Source organism: Pinus tabuliformis, chromosome 3_2, assembly GCF_031772625.1.
Source record: "Pinus tabuliformis cultivar Carrire ecotype Pingquan chromosome 3_2, CPIR1, whole genome shotgun sequence".
NCBI classification, from domain to species: Eukaryota; Viridiplantae; Streptophyta; class Pinopsida; order Pinales; family Pinaceae; genus Pinus; species Pinus tabuliformis.
Window position 1 is genome coordinate 1151343500 of NC_142302.1, and position 16747 is coordinate 1151360246.

The 16747-nt window shown below is 40.6% G+C and overlaps 1 protein-coding gene across 3 annotated transcripts in view; it reads right to left on the bottom strand.

Annotated features, from left to right (window-relative positions):
• The window catches only part of PIE1 (SNF2 domain-containing protein / helicase domain-containing protein), a 134702-nt gene that overhangs the window by 94145 nt on the left and 23810 nt on the right, over positions 1-16747 (bottom strand). For all 3 annotated transcript variants that reach the window (XM_089417712.1, XM_089417710.1, XM_089417711.1), the window contains 3 exons: positions 743-823; positions 400-507; positions 7-87 (listed from right to left, as the gene is read on the bottom strand). In XM_089417712.1, the coding sequence (XP_089273838.1) occupies positions 7-87; positions 400-507; positions 743-823 (270 nt within the window). The remainder of the gene's footprint in view (positions 1-6; positions 88-399; positions 508-742; positions 824-16747) is intronic.

Genomic DNA, 16747 nt, shown 5'->3' on the forward strand with positions numbered 1-16747 from the left:
AATTACCAATTTTTCAATCTTCATCCAGAACTTCCTGACATCTTTTGCAATGTTACTGGCCAACCTCCGAGTACGCTGCTCCTCCTCCTACAACACAGCAACATAAATAATTTGAACATGAGAAGGATGAAATTTAACAGACAACATTAATACTTAAAGAAAGACCTTTCTGAATCTCATGAATAAGATTGTGTCAAATCAGTCAAACACAGCATGCTGCCTTACTAATTAGTAATAACAACCATGCAAAGAGAGTTAACTGCATTACTTTTTAGTTTTTCCTTCATAGAAGACGCATATTTGCAAATCTGGAAATAGTTGATCTAGAAAGCTATTGCAATAAATTCTCAACCGAAGAAGGAATTATATAGAAAAATATGTTCAAATAAAGTCATAAACCTTTAAACGCTTCTCTCCCCTTGAAGCCTGGTCTAGCCCACTCTTACTAACTCTTAATGCTACTCTTTTCGCATGAGCCAATTTCCATTTTCTTTCTGATTCAAAGTCCTGCAAGACAGAAGTCTTATTGGACAGCCACACAAAACACAGTAGACAACACACGTGGCCCAAAAATCATTGCAAGGATGCAACCAAATCAGCTAAATATATGTACCACCTGGCTAGTCAGTAAACATGATAGAAAATGTCCTACTGAAATTCCACATCCAAAGACAGTATGTATAACATTGTCTCCATTGGCATTTAAATACATAATGACAGATAAATTCATACAGAGCCAAACCTTTGCAAGCCAAACCATCTCCTCTAAGACATGATCCCAATGCGTTCGAGAACGAGCCGGCTCTTTTGGTGGCTCAAGGACCTGCCAAGCATGAAACAAGTTAAAATAAACTACCTAGGGCATTAGACATTAAAAAGTGATGAGTTCATTGAGAATACCCTGAAAATAGTGTGAAGTCATGATAATAATCCAATTTTCATTATAAATAAAACAAGAAGAGCAGAAATTATAAACTGTTTGACACCCCATATTTAAATATAAAAATGAAATCCCCAAACCAAAGGAGACAGAAGGTAACGTGTTAAATTGAAACAGGTAAGTGCATAATAAACTTAACATGGCTGGTATATAACCTTTGATCAGTTCCATTAAATAAATAATGTAGCATGTAAAAATTGCACCATGCATTTTCTGTGTTACGTGCTCTAGGACAAGACAAGGGGCTCCTCCATGTTTTGTGCAAAAGCATGTTCACTTCCTAAATGTGAAAATTTATACACTGAAATCCTATTGCAGCAACTGAAATTATTTCTTCTAACTGTTAATTAAATTAGCAGTTTATTGCTACGGCAACAACAAAATAAACACACTGCAATCTTCACAAAAATTAACAGCGGAAAATAATAGTGCTGGAAACCAATAAATATTCTAACACACACACACACATAAAAATTGACACAATTATTTTTGGACTAAAGTCCCCAAAAAAATCCAACTTGGGAAAATCGGTGCAGCAACTGAGGGTTTTTATTATTAAGCAGAAGTGAAATAATCTGAATACAATCTAGATGCCTAAAACCAGCAATCTTGCAAAGAAAACACTGGCAAAACTTATCCAAGGGAAATTGCCCTCACTCCGAGCAATCCTGACACTTGACTGCCCCTGAAAAGCTAACCGTCCAACTCGGCCTGCGCAGGCCCTGCGTCACTCTGATGCTGCATGTCGCACGTGCTGCCTGAATCAACTGCCAATCTAGCTGTACTGCCTGCTGCTAACTGGGAAAACGCTTCTCTAGCACTATAGAAACTCTTCCCAGTCTCTAGAACTGAAAGCGTCTTCTCCTCCAGCAAAATCGAACTGCCCTTTTGAGGCTTCTGCCCAACCTCCTGGAGAAAATCTCAACCTCTTTGCAAAGTACTCACTGGTTCTGAAAAATCTTCCTCCGGCGTCATTGTCCCTCCCCCTCTATGTCTCTGCTTCCTTCTCTAGCTCGAACTCTTCTGGCAACTGTTGTTGCTCTCTGGAAAATCGAACTCTCCAAGGAAATCGATCTCAAGTGTGTGTTCTCCATCTACCCATAGATCTCCTCTTATAACCTCCAGTTGGGACTCCAACAGCCAAGACTAAACCTTAATCAATCGCTGAGATCATATCTAGATTGATCCGTGTGAGTTTCTAGATGATTCACACATTTCTCAATGAATACTGATTAATTAGCCATTTTTCCTAAGTTTAAACTTACGAAATATTTTTTTTGTTTGTAAGCTTGGCAGGGCTACATCTTCATCATGTCCAATATATCACCCCAATCAGGGCGCAGAATTGAACCAATGACTTCACATCAAGGAGTGCCTTAACAGAACACTCGATCACCGTCTATCCAAGACCTCGTGGACAGACTTACGAAATATTTAAAAATATGCTAATAGTCTAATTGAGACACTTCTAGGTGGAATTTCTAGAAACGATTTATGAGTTATGGAAAACTCCTGTGTTTTAGCGTCTCCACAAAGTTTCGAGACTAGAACACCTCTGATGCTGCAAAAACTAACTCTAAATACCATATAATAGTGTTTTCAACGTAGAATGATGATATTTCATATAACTTCTTCTGTCATGGGATTATTCAACCATCCAAGTTATCACTCTGAAATGATGCATTTAGCAGCTAAATATGATTACTTACATGGAACCAAAGAGGATTACTGTAAAGAGACAAATAGCGGTGCGCTTCTTGAAGTAGTAAATATTACTTAAACTGGTACAAGAAAAAGCATTTTTGGGGAAAATAGGCAGATATAAATATAAGTTGGATGTAAGCTTACGGCTTACCCACAGTAGGCACACATTAAACTCAATCAACTCAAACACTGGCTGCCCTACAGTATATTACTAGACCAACCTCAACAAGGTCTAGTTGACAAGAATAAATAGGAGTAGGCATTCTTTCTGCACATCCTTAGATAACTTCTCACCATTTATTGCACACTTCTCTCTTGTTTTGAGATCATTTCCAACATCACCAACACTGTTGAAAAACTTTGAAGGGATATAACTTTTACATATAGAAAAGAAAGCATGCCATATGACCCATTGTTTTGCATTCAGAGGAAAGGGCGCCTGCGCTTATGGATATAGAATTTAATTCTTGCTTCTCAACTACAAGACACAGTATTATATTTCATTTTTATCATACATTAAATTTTAAATAGAATAATTCTACATAGTTACATTTATTATTCTCGCTTTCAAAATAGAGGATCTTTAGTTACATTTATTATTCTCCAATAAAATGTTGGGCTGGTGTTTTACTTTTTCTTAACCAATATTATAATTTTAAACTGATGTAGCTGTTGAACAAGGCACAAATCATTGTGCTGAGTATTATGCAATTGTGCTGAAGACAGAAGCATAAAAAGGCTTTAAATAGTTGCAAGTCTTTGGAGCCTCCAAGTTAATGGTGGACTGGGTAAATAAAAATTGCAGAACTGAAAACGTGATATTAGGTCATTGAACCTATTTTTGAAGGTGAAGGGGAGCTTTAAATACATTTCTTTTTCTCATGTTTATCAATAGTTCAACAGAATTTCTGATCAATTATCTTAATCCCATTTATTGCAGGACATGTACTTTTCTGAGCAGTTCAGAGAAAGAACCCAAGTTACAGTGTATGATAGTGCTCCGTTCTAACAAGTTTATTTACAGAGTGAATACCTTGTTTTTTATATTATATGTTTGGGACATCAGGGCAGAAAACAGGAAGAAATAATATTTTTTTAAGGCTACCTTTAAGGACCCTAAGAAGGTTATAAAATAATGATAGGATAGAAGCAGAACCAGCTGCAGATAGTCATGGGACTCCTATTATTTTTACCTGAATGGGCAGTCTGATGTATATTCTGATTTCACACTTGAAATATCCAATAAAAATCTTTTTTCCACGGAAAAAAACTGACATGATCTTTTGAATTGACCTTAGAACTGGTCGTCAGAATTGACTGGATCTGCTTACACTACTTAGATGTTTGAAACAGTGAGCTTCAGTGATATGGTCACTATTCGTTAGTTATGATTCCAAAGCTATGTTGCAGGAAACGTGGCATAGAGGTCCGTTTCCGTACGGAAACGGGTACGAAACGTGGAAACGCGTTTGGTACGGCCGTGAAACGCATTTCCGGCTGTACTGCCACGTACGTGGCCAGTACGGCGGGAAACACGTTTCAGGGCCGTACGACCCACGTTTCCTGATTAACTTGTGTTTTTTAATTTTTTTTTTTAATTTGTTTTTTAATTTACTTTTAAGGTATGTTAGTGACTTCTAGATGTGTGTCTAAAGTTATAAAAGTGAATTTTTGCCCTAGTGTTGACATGCAGTTCATGGTAATGTTAAATTCTTAAAGTAAAAGTGATATTCTCCTTTATTTATATTCTCCTAGTGATATTCTCCTTTATTTATATTCTCCTTTATTTTTCATTTTCATCCTTTTACTTAAATTTTTAACATTACCATGAAATGACTCAGGATGTTTGAGAGTGGTTTTGCCCTCATTGGATTTCATATGGAGAAAGTAGAATTTTAGATCTCACTCAAAATCCAGCAGACTTATTTGTTTTTCAGGATTTCAGGATTGGGGGGATTGCAATGTTTCCATTGGATTTTATCATGTACTAAGGTATGGAACTTGTATTTAATCAAGAGAATCAAGCCCTCTATGCAGGGGAAACTCCCAATAATCAAGATCATGTAGGGTACTAGGGTATGAAACGTGTATTTAATCAAGAGCACTAAGGTCGTTCGACTATGTAGGAGGAGACTCCCAATACAACAGTGGTCCTTCTAAAGAATGGGATGTGGATGGAGAAAATCCTGATTTGGATCTCTCTCTTGCAGCCTTATAGTCTTTATTGTATTGCAACCTCATATATTAATATAAATAAAGGCTGATTTTGAGATTTGGATATATAATAAACGTTGCTTTTGCATATTCCGATATTTTTATTATCATTATGTGATCATTCATGAGTAAATGTGATGTAAATTAAATCTTAATGTTTAAGTGTAATAAATTATAATGTATCATTTATGCTTTATGATTGCACATATATATATATATATATATATATATATATATTCGCGTTTCCCCGTTTCCAAAATTTGGGGAGGTCGCGTTTCGTATCGCTTCCCGTTTCGGAAACTCGTACCCGTTTCCCCGTTTCGTGCAACTTAGTTCCAAAGAGATTTCATTGACTCAGAGGTTGGTTCACACAAAGCTCAGATACAGGATAGTTCATTAATATGATCATTGTTCATTAGTTGGTCTTCAGAGATATTATACAGGTCTTTCATCAGCATTGGAAATGATTTGCTATTTTAGCAGTTCGCCTACTTTTTAGGAGATAGGGTTCAAAGGTCTACATGGCAGTATTGAATATATGCTCAAAGTCCTCATGAGCTCAGGAGTCCAATGACCATTTTACAAATTACATGCATGATACTTTCTTTGGCAACTCCAATTTAAAGACTTGCATGTCAAAGATGATGTTATGTTTAAGATATTCACGAGCTCAAGATTCTGATGAGCTCACATTAGAGACACTATTATTTTTGGCATGGGATTGCATGTTAGTTCTGATCGCATATTTGGACGCCTCAATGAAAATCAAGTCCAACGAGTATAGTTTCATGGATGTGCAAGGATTTTATATTTTCAGCAATGTCTATTTTTACATGTGCTATATTTAGTAGGATTCCCCTAGCAATTCTGGACAATTTCTATTTTCCCCTATTGTTAAGGGGAATACTATTCATAGAAAGTCTGTTTATAACTTTATAGCATGTTGACATATAATAGTTTCTGGTTGTGATAAATGTCAACCTATGGTGATGACATGTAGCAAGTTTTGGGAGTAATACATGGTAATTTCTCAGCGTGACAAGTGGTAGTATCAAAGCGCACACATGTGGATTAATGCACATTGAATCGTTGATTTCTCAAGTGCAATAGATGCAAACACTAATTTCTGAAAAACTGGTAATTACTTCAAATGATGTAAATATTATTTTAGCACTTCCAACTTATCATCAAGCAATTACAATTCAGAAATTCAACCATAAATGCATAGGGACATCAGAGATCACAATGCACAAAGACAACACAAGATTTACCCTGGGAAAACCCACTTGGGGGAAAACACAGCAATCTTTTCCTTAGAGAAATTCTTCAGATCAACAGGAGATACACCTAATTCTGCTAGACAACTATGATGGTCAAACTGACCAAATAATGCTATGGTCAAACATGGTCAAACAGCCCTCTTGTCAAGTCAATCTTCTGCCCAACAAGCTCGGCCCTCTCTAATCTGCCTAGCCTCCTAGAAATTGCCCAGAAACTTGGCCCTTCTGCAAGAATTTCAGCCCTGCTGCCTAGAATATGCCCAAAAAGTCACACATGCGAAGTCAAAGAGAAAGAGAGATGATTGAGATGCTTTCATCCTTCTTTGTCCTTTCGCTTGGATACCTAGAATATATCTTCTCTTATGTGTAATCGAAAAGTGTCTTGTGGAGGAGGTCAAATGCCTTATTTATAGTGTTTAGCCTGGCTTGAATGGGTATCTCTTTATTGGGGCCAACTTCACAAGTTTGGAGCCAAAAATTCAAAATATTCTCTTTTGAAACCAACATGAAGAAGGTGTCTTATATTAATCATTTTAAGGGCCAATCAATGAAATGACATGAATAACATGCCTTACATTTTTCATTATATATTTCAACGGCTAAAATATCAATTATGAAGACCGACCATAGCTACAAAATTCAACACTCCCTCTTAGCTAGGGAGGTATTCATAATGACTATCCAAATGTTCTCTTATTGACAAATTACGTTATAACAATTCATCGTCACCATCAGCGTCATTCAACTACCATAATTTTGGTCAACATCTTTGACACATGGTAAATCAAACACATCAACAAGTGACCATAATTTAGGTCGATACCTCTAACCTATGGTGTATCCTCACCATAATCCTAGTCAGTACCTCTAACCTCTGGTGTATCCTCACCATAATCCTACTCGGTACTCCCGACACATGGTACATCATTAACATCAACTAGTCCCCAAAATTTTGGTCTATCTGACACATGATATACTAACTAGTCTTGGTTCACCATCATTCAAGTCAATATCTTTGACACATGGTGAATCTCCAAAGGCCTCACTCTTTATGAGTAATTCCGAGCCCGATGCTAAATGTGCTCACTCAACCTATCTAGAGAGTCTGAGCCTGATGTTGAAAGGCACCCACTCAACTGAGTGATTCTAGGCCTCTAGGACCATTCTTCCTAATTCTGGTCAACATACTTCACACAAGAAGAATGGTTGTCCTCTGTTGGACCATTCTCCCTAATTATGATCATACTGGACACAGGGAGAATGTTTGTCCCTAATGCTATCTCATCAGCACTCCCTCTCACTGAGGGAAGTGTTCTCAATAAGTCCAAGCTTATCCATGAAGTATACAAACTTCGCTATGGACAAAGGCTTTCAAAGAATATCATTTGCTCATTAGTAAAGATGTGTTGGAGCTTCACTACTCCCTTTTGCACCATGTCACGAATGAAGTGGTACTCGATATCAATGTGCTTCGACCTATCATGGAAAATTGGATTATCTGCATGCTTCACACAACTTTGATTGTCAAAATTGCAGCTTCACACAACTTTGATTGGCAAAATATATCACGGTCACTTCCAGCACCAAATCAAATAGTCCTGTGAGTAACTTCTAAAGCCATACTACTTCACAACTCACTAAACTAGTTGCGATATACTCGGCCTCGACAATGCTGAGTGCAACAGATGTATGCTTCCTACTCATGCAAGAAACCATAGCAAAGCCCAAACTAAAGCAATTTCCGAATGTACCCTTTCTATCTTCTGAACTCCCTACCCAATCAGAATTTGTATATCCCTGCAACAGTATATACCGTTTGAGACGTATCTCAAACCATAATAAACTATACCATGCAAATATCTCAATACATGCTTTGTTGCAATCCAATGATCATGTCTTGGTTCCACCTAGTGTTGGCTTAGAGTGTTCGCTGCAAAGCAATTGTTCAGTCACTTCAACCTAGTATTCACCAAATACATCAAGGAGCCAATCAACTTTCGGTACATAGATGGATCTACCAAATATGATTCGGAATCTCTCAAATTAGTCACCATGGGAGTTGCCATAGATTTACAGTCCATCATTCCAAACTTCTGCAAGATATTGATAATATATTTCGCTTGACCAAAGAAGATTTCACCAAGCTTTTGCCATACTTCTAGCCCCAAATAGTAGTGCATCAACCCAAGATCCTTCATATCGAATTCAGAGGCCAACTCCCTCTTACACTGAATAATGAGATGCTCTACACATGTCAAAAATAAGTCATCAACATACAATAATAAAATCACAAGTTCATTCTTCTCAACCTTGATATATAGGTTTGGATCAACATCACTTTTGGAGAAACCAAGTCTTGTCAGGTAGCCATCAATTTGAGAATACTAGGCTCTAGGTGCTTGCTTAAGTCCATACAAGGCTTTCTTCAATTTGCAAATGTGAGACTCTTTCCCATGAACCTCAAAACCTTGAGGTTGTTCTATGTACACTTCTTCCTCAATCACACCATTGAGGAAAGCAGTCTTTACATCCATCTGATGTAAATTCCAACCCATAGAAGAAGCAATAGAAATAATAGATCTAATAGTAGTGTACCTGGCAACTGGAGCAAAAGTCTCATCGTAATCCTCTCCCTCTTTCTGGGAGAATCCTCTAGCCACAAATCTCACCTTGTACTTGTCAATACTGCCATCCACTACATGCTTAATCTTGTATATCCATTTGGAGGTCACCACTGACTTCCCTTCAGGTCTAGGCACAATTTCTCATACATCATTCTTCATAATAGATTGGTATTCTTCCATCATCACATCCTTCCAAACTTGTTGGCTAGCTGCCTCTTCATAAGTGGAAGGTTCAGAATCAATGAGATTAGTCATCAATGTTGCATATCCAGAATACCTCTTTGGTCTCTTACTTTCCTTGAAGGTGCCCTGTGGAGTTGCATGTCATTCTGCTTCCTGCAAAGTAGATCTAAGTCGAGTTGGCCTCTTCTTGATTTTTGGAACAACAACTGAATCCATTAGTTCACTAGGCCCTTCTAGCTCTTCTTGATGATCTACTGGATGTTCTAAAGGATTGGATGGACCTAAGCCTTCTTCCTTAGGAACATCATGTTCTTCATCATCATTAGAGTCCACGGGAACTTCTTCAAACTTTCAATAGGCAACATTCTCATCAAAGGTAACATCCCTACTGACTTCAACCTGTCGTTGTCCAAGAACATAGATTCTATAGGCCTTTGATGACTCATTGTATCCAACAAATATCCATTTCTTCACTGAAGGCTTTAGTTTCTTCCTTTACCTTTGGGTACTGTTACCCACCAAAAATGCGTGACCCCATAGGAGAAATTTTCTCCTAGATATCTCTTCAGCCGGCAACTAGGGCCAAACTCCATGTGGGTCATCTTATTAATGGAAGCTGATATTTTTCTTGGATCCCTCTCATCAATAGGTGTAGGATTGATCTAAAGATCATCTGATTCCGATAAGTATTCATGGAGTTATGAAGTTATTTGTGTTATAAGACAATTCGTCAAGGTCGGCCAGCAACCAAATAAACCCCTCATGTGCTCAACGTTTTAGTATAAAAGGAGATGACTTGAGAGTCATTTTACACACAACTTCTCTCTTGATTTCTCTCCACTTGTCTTGGGTTTTAGTGTGAGAGAAATCTAAGAGGAAGAATCCCTAACGTTGCCCTATGGAGAAGAGCTAACGCTGCCCTATGAAGAAGCCCTAACGCTGCCCTATGGAGAAGCCCTAAACGTTGGTCTATCCTACCCTAGCCGCAGGTCCATGATGCCCTAGCCGCAGGCCACTTCAAGTGACTGAATTGTTGGATGGAGGGCCAAGACGGCAGGCTGCAAGGCTGAGCAAAAGCCAGAACTGTCGGGAACTATCGGAATAGCCGGGAAAGCTAACACAAAGGGCAAAAGCCGGAACTACCGGGAACTACCGGAACAACCAGGAAAGCTAACACAGGGGGCAGAAGCCGATACAGTTGGAACTACCAGGATCTGCCAGAACATCCGGGAAAGCTGACGCAGAGGGCAGAAGCTGGAACTATTGGGAACTGTCGGGAACTGTTGGAATTGCTGGAACTGTCGGGAACTGCCGAGAATTGCCGGAACTGTCAGGAACAGCCGGAACTGCCAGGAACAGCCGGAGCATCTGTCTCCGAAGGAGAGCAGCATGCAAGGGACAGCTAACTAACATTGGGACAGTTGTATGGTACTTAGCAGCAAATACACCAAGCATGCAATGTTACAGCTAGCATGCAAGGGACAACTAGCATGCAACAACAAGCATGCTAAGGACAACAAGCATGCTAGGGACAACAAGCAAGCAAGGTGCAGCCAACACATAGGTCAGTATGGCAACATGGTGCAGCAATGGCACATAATGCAGTACAGTGATGGGTACAGTCATGATTAATGAAGCGTGATGAGATGCAGCATAGTGATGATGGGTGCAACATGGTGCAGCGCAGTGAGGTGCAGCATGATGACGAAATGCAACACAATGATAGGTGAAGGAGTCACCTTGGAGAATCAGTTGAAGCAGCATGTCTTCAACTAATCTCATGTATCATCTTCTTAGAGATGATCTATGTTCTTATCTAGATAAGTCAAAGTGTTGACTTTTGTTATAAATGTACTATCTCTCTCTCTCTCTCTCTCTCTCTGTGCTGAACTATTGAAGAACATATAAGAAGAATTGATCAAGGGTTTCTCCACATTGGGGTTTGTCCCTGGCTTGCGCCACATCTTGTGTCCTCTTGTCTTGGCTTGTATTCTGCAATTTATGTTTATGTTTTATCTGCAGTTTTCTTTAATGCTAATGTGATTGCTAATCTAGAAAAGATATTGAGCTAACTGTGAAAATTGAAATAAATTGCTCTAAGCATAGAACATACCTAAAATTAACATGGTATCAGAGTTGAGGTGAAGACAAAGCCCAAGCAAGAGTGAAAGAGCAATCACCGAAGACAGTTGGGAAAGAACAAAAGGATCAGTGGATTCCTCATCCCTCTTCAAATTCACCGAGGGTGAAATCGAAGCAAGAGAACATTATCAGAATGGCGTAGCAGAAGCTTCTGATGGCCTACCTAAATATCACTTCAATGGGAAGTTTGGATCTAAGGGTGAAAGGAAAGGCAGATGCCTTGGTTGCAATAAGTTCGGCCATTATGCGAAAGAGTGTCCGAATGGCAGGGACACATCGCTTGATGATGATAACAATCATTCCAAAGACATGATCAGAGGAATGACAAGTAATGCAGGTAATGGCGGACTCTTCAAAGAAAGCAAGGAACCCCAGGTATGAAGAATCAAATGTTGTTTTTGATAAGATAAAGAAGTGTTATCTTGTATTGGCTCCAAAGCACTTCAACGAATAGAAGGGTGCTCTCTCTGATTTGGTAGAGATGGAAACAATCGTGGGATTATACTTGGAGCCAACGCCACCTATCCCAAAAAGGGTGTAGGAAATATTACCCCTCAATTGAACGAGGGTAACCCAATTCATTTACAGAATCTCTTTTATGTACTTGATCACAAGAAAAACCTGGTGTCATTTCGGCAATGGAAGTCAAAGGTTTCAAGGTGGCATTCATCGATGGAAAGGTACGTGTTTGAAAATAGAATTTTCAAAGATGCTTTTACTCATGGGTTCAAGATTGGCAATTTGTACCAAGTTGCAGGATGGTCCATTGGGGACCATGTCAATTGACACATCTCATCTATAGCATCAAAGGTCTATTTTGGGGCCCTACCTGATGTGAGTCAGATGGTAACAGGGATGCCTGAATTCAAGAAGAGCATGAAGGTACATGTCTGAGATGTATCGAAGGAAAATCTTACAAGGGGACCATTCCCGTCATGTAGCAGGCCCACATGTTTGGAACAACACGAGGGGTTTGAGATTCATGATTGGGAATCTCATGTGTGCAGGTGGAAGAAATCCCTCTACGGCTTGAAGCAAAACACCCCCGACTGTTAGATGAAGCTGAGATTCACTAAGAGTGAAGCCGATCCAAACCATTGTTTGAAGGTTGCAGATAATAGACCTCTCATACCAGCACCTTCTGAGAACGACCTATATCTAATAGGTGCAGACCATCTCACTTGCAGAAGTAAGAGGGAGTTGGATTCCAGATGTGGAATGGTAAACAGCAAGCCCGTGACTACCTCGAGGATCTTAACTTTCAGAAGTTATATGGTGATGATGCCGGACCAGATTGGGGAAATACCTCTGAGTTTCACAAACTCATTTGCATTGATGTTCTTGGTGAATTTCTGTCTGAATATTTGTTTTGCAGTTAGCATGGTGAGCTCATATTTGGTTGGGCCTCACTGAATTGGTGTCAAGAATCTTCTGAGATATCTTCGTGGCACAATCTCTCATGGATTAAGATACACTGTCGGAAAGATGACACTGCATGATTATCGAATGTTGACTGGCCAGGCAGTGTGGAGGATCACTAGAGCACTTCTTAGTGCTGGTTCTCTTTGGATTCTGCTTCGATATCATGGATGAGCAGGAAGCAGAAGTCGGTTGCTATAAGCACCGCCGAGACCGAATAAATAGCTACGAGTATGATCTCGTGTGAAGCTGCCTGGTTGCCGAAGCTCTTAAGTGAGTTGTTTGTACACATGATGAATACCACTGTGATTCTCTGTGACAACCAGGGGGGATTCGATTATTGAGGAATCTCGTATTCGATGATTGCTCGAGCAAATAGACATCAGATACTGCCTTATCTAGGATATGGTAAGTCGATGAGCAAGGAGGCTCCATCGCATTGAGACTAATGTACAGGTCACAGACATTTTGTGAAAGCCCGGGGGAAAGGTCAAATCTGTGACTTTCCCAAACGACTCGGAGTCGTTGAGAGACCTTCTTATAAGGGTCCTGCATGCTGCATTCATTGAGCTCTGGGAGCTCTAGGGGGCTTGGGGTACTTACTTGGAGCAACATACGACCGCAGGGTGACTCACCCTCCCCTGGTGGTGCGCTATGTACAGGATGACAGGTTCAACCTTCCCTTGTGATACCCCATGGCGACTGTGGAACAGGATGATTAGTTCTCCTGTGGGCCGAGATGATTAGTTCTCCCGTGGCAACTGTGAAACAGGATGATTAGTTCTCCTATGGGCCGAAATGATTAGTTCTCCCGTGGCAACTGTGAAACAGGATGATTAATTCTCATGTGGGTCGGGATGATTAGTTCTCCCGTGACAACTGTGAAACAGGATGATTAGTTCTCCCGTGGCGATTGTGGGGCAGGATGATTCGTTCTCAAGTGGACAAGATTATTAGTTCTCCTGTCGAGGGATCCTATCCATGTAGTCTTGGACTCATGGGAAGTACCTCTCATCTAATCAATGAGCAAGGAAATGGGGTTAGGGACCATAGTAGTACTATCGATGGAGCATCGTTGTATCTATCGTACTCCCTATGCTAGGATGACCTCCATTGATCTGGGATCAGTATGAGTGGTTTGAGACACTCTCTTGTGATATTGATCTGAGATCAATAAAACTGACTTCGGGTCAATAAGAGTGATGTGACACACTCTCTTCAGATGAAACTAACTTCGGGTCAATAAGAGTGATGTGACACACTCTCTTCAGATGAAACTAACTTACGGTAGAGAATGGTATGAGACATTCTCGATCAATTCTTCTTCTTCATGGTTCGGCAGAGCAGAGCGGTGCAGGGCACTGATGGCAGAGATAGTATAGTCGGACATATGGGTCAGCGAATGGAGTTCTCCCTAGTTGAGAGGGAGTGTTAAAATTGGCAACTAGAGCCAAACTCCATGTGGGTCATCTTATTAATGGAAGCTGATATTTTTCTTGGATCCCTCTCATTGAGAGGTGTAGGATTGATCTAAATATCATCCGATTCCGATAAGTATTCATGGAGTTATGAATTTATTTGTGTTATAAGACAATTCGTCAAAGTCAGCCAGCAACCAAATAAACCCCTCATGTGCTCAACGTTTTAGTATAAAGGGAGATGACTTGAGAGTCATTTTACACACAACTTCTCTCTTGATTTTCCCCACTTGTCTTGGGTTTTAGTGTGAGAGAAATCTAAGAGGAAGAAGCCCTAACGCTGCCCTATGGAGAAGAGCTAACGCTGCCCTATGGAGAAGCCCTAAACATTGGTCTATCCTGCCCTAATCGCCGATCCATGATGCCCTAGCCGCAGGCCACTTCAAGTGATCGAATTGTTGGATGGAGGGCCAAGGATTTAGGGCCAAGAGGGCAAGCTGCAAGGCCGAGCAAAAGCCGGAACTGTCGGGAACTGCCGGAACTGCCAGGAAAGCTGACGCAGAGGGCAGAAGCCAGAACTGCCGGAACAACCAAGAAAGCTGACAAAGAGGGCAGAAGTCGGTATAGTCGGAACTTCCGGAACAACCGGGAAAATTGACTCAGAGGGCAGAAACCGGTACAGCCGGAACTGCCGGAAAAGCCAGGAAAGCTGACGCAAAGGACAAAAGCCGAAACTGCCGAGAATTGTCGGGAACAGCCGGGACTGCTCGGAACAGCCGAGACTACCGGGAACAGCCGGAACTGCCGAGAACTACCGGAACAGTTGTCTCGGAAGGAGAGCAGCATGCAAGGGAAAGCTAACTAACATTGGGACAGTTGTATGGTACTTAGCAGCAAATACACCAAGCATGCAAGGGACAGCTAGCATGCAACAGCAAGCATGCTAAGGACAACAATCATGCTAGAGACAACAAGCAAGCAAGGTGCAGCCAACACATAGGTCTGTATGGCAACACGGTGCAGCAATGGCACATAATGCAGTACAGTGATGGGTACAGTCATGATTAATGAAGCGTGATGAGATGCAACATAATGATGATGGGTGCAGCATGGTGCAGCGCGGTGCGCTGCAGCATGATGACGAAATGCAGCACAACGATAGGTGAAGGAGTCACCTTGGAGAATCAGTTGAAGCAACATGTCATCAACTGATCTCATGTATCATCTTCTTAGAGATGATCTATGCTCTTATCTAGATAAGTCAAAGTGTTGACTTCTGTCGTAAATGTACTATCTCTCTCTCTCTCTCTCTCTCTCTCTCTCTCTCTGTTGAACTATTGAAGAACATATAAGACGAATTGGTCAAGGGTTTCCCCACATTGGGGTTTGTCCCTGGCTAGCACCACATCTTGTGTCCTCTTGTCTTGGCTTGTCTTCTGCGATTTATGTTTATGTTCTATCTGCAGTTTACTTTAATGCTGATGTGATTGCTAATCTGGAAAAGATATTGAGCTAACTGTGAAAATTGAAATAAATTGCTCTAAGCATAAAACACACCTAAAATTAACAATGTTCTAAAGGATTGGATGGACCTGAGCCTTCTTCCTTAGGAACATCATGTTCTTCATCATCATCAGAGTCCATGGGAACTTCTTTAGACTTTCAATAGGCAACATTCTCATCAAAGGTAACATCCCTACTAACTTCAACCTGTCGTTGTCCAAGAACATAGATTCTATAGGCCTTTGATGACTCGTATCCAACAAATATTCATTTCTTTCCTGAAGGCTTTAGTTTCTTCCTTTACCTTTGGGTACTGTTACCCACCAAAAATGCGTGACCCCATAGGAGAAATTTTCTCCTAGATATCTCTTCAGCCGGCACTCGGCAACTCCTAACAACCACAAGTGTAGCCGATACATTTTGCCATTTGATCTCCACTCCTTGCATCAACCATATGTCCCCTCACCCATCTGTCCAGACCATATGTTAGAAGGTGGGCCATCGACCCAAAAGGTATGTTTTTCATTGTGCAATCAAGTGTTTATGCTTGTTTTTCCTTGGGCATCTTAGGCATGGATTTTTAGGTGACTTGGAACAGGGAAGGGGTTTGGAAGGGGTTTCACCATGGTTTTTCTCCCTCGCCTTAAATGGGAGGTTAATCCTCAATCCTAGTCCCATAAGATCTCCCCAATTGACCTAGGGTTTCAATTAGGGCACTACTTGGGAAACCCTAATCTTGGTTGTGTGGTCCCATTTTCCCGCTCCACACATTACAAGCCCTATTTCATCATTTTCCTTCTCTAGGTCCACAAGGCACTAGCACACCCCCCTCCCCTTGTCCACATGTTTGGGTCGGGCCTGGAAATGTTGCCCCAGAGGTTAATGCAGCTAAAAAAAAATAAAAGCATATCATGGCCACAAGCAAGAAACAAAAAAAAATTATAAAATGCAAAAGATGGTCAAGATGTTTAGAATAGCACATGGGCGAAAGCCAAACATGAGCTCCACCCCTTTATCATGGCCATCACCCTCGTTCTTAGGGCCCATGAGTACCCCCACATCATTGAGGAACCCATGTATGTCCCAACCCCTAGTGGGCAATGAACTGCCCCACCTTAAGGGGGGAATAACTGTTTCACATCATATACAGCATGCTCTAATTTCCCAGAGCCTCGAGCTAAAATATAATCAAAAAAAAAAATCAAGAAAAGGCAAAAGGCAAATAAAGAGGGGTGGAAAAATAATGGTTGAGGTAACTCATGTATCCACGATTGCTCCCTCCTACATCTATATAACCAATATGTAGACATCCCTCATCAT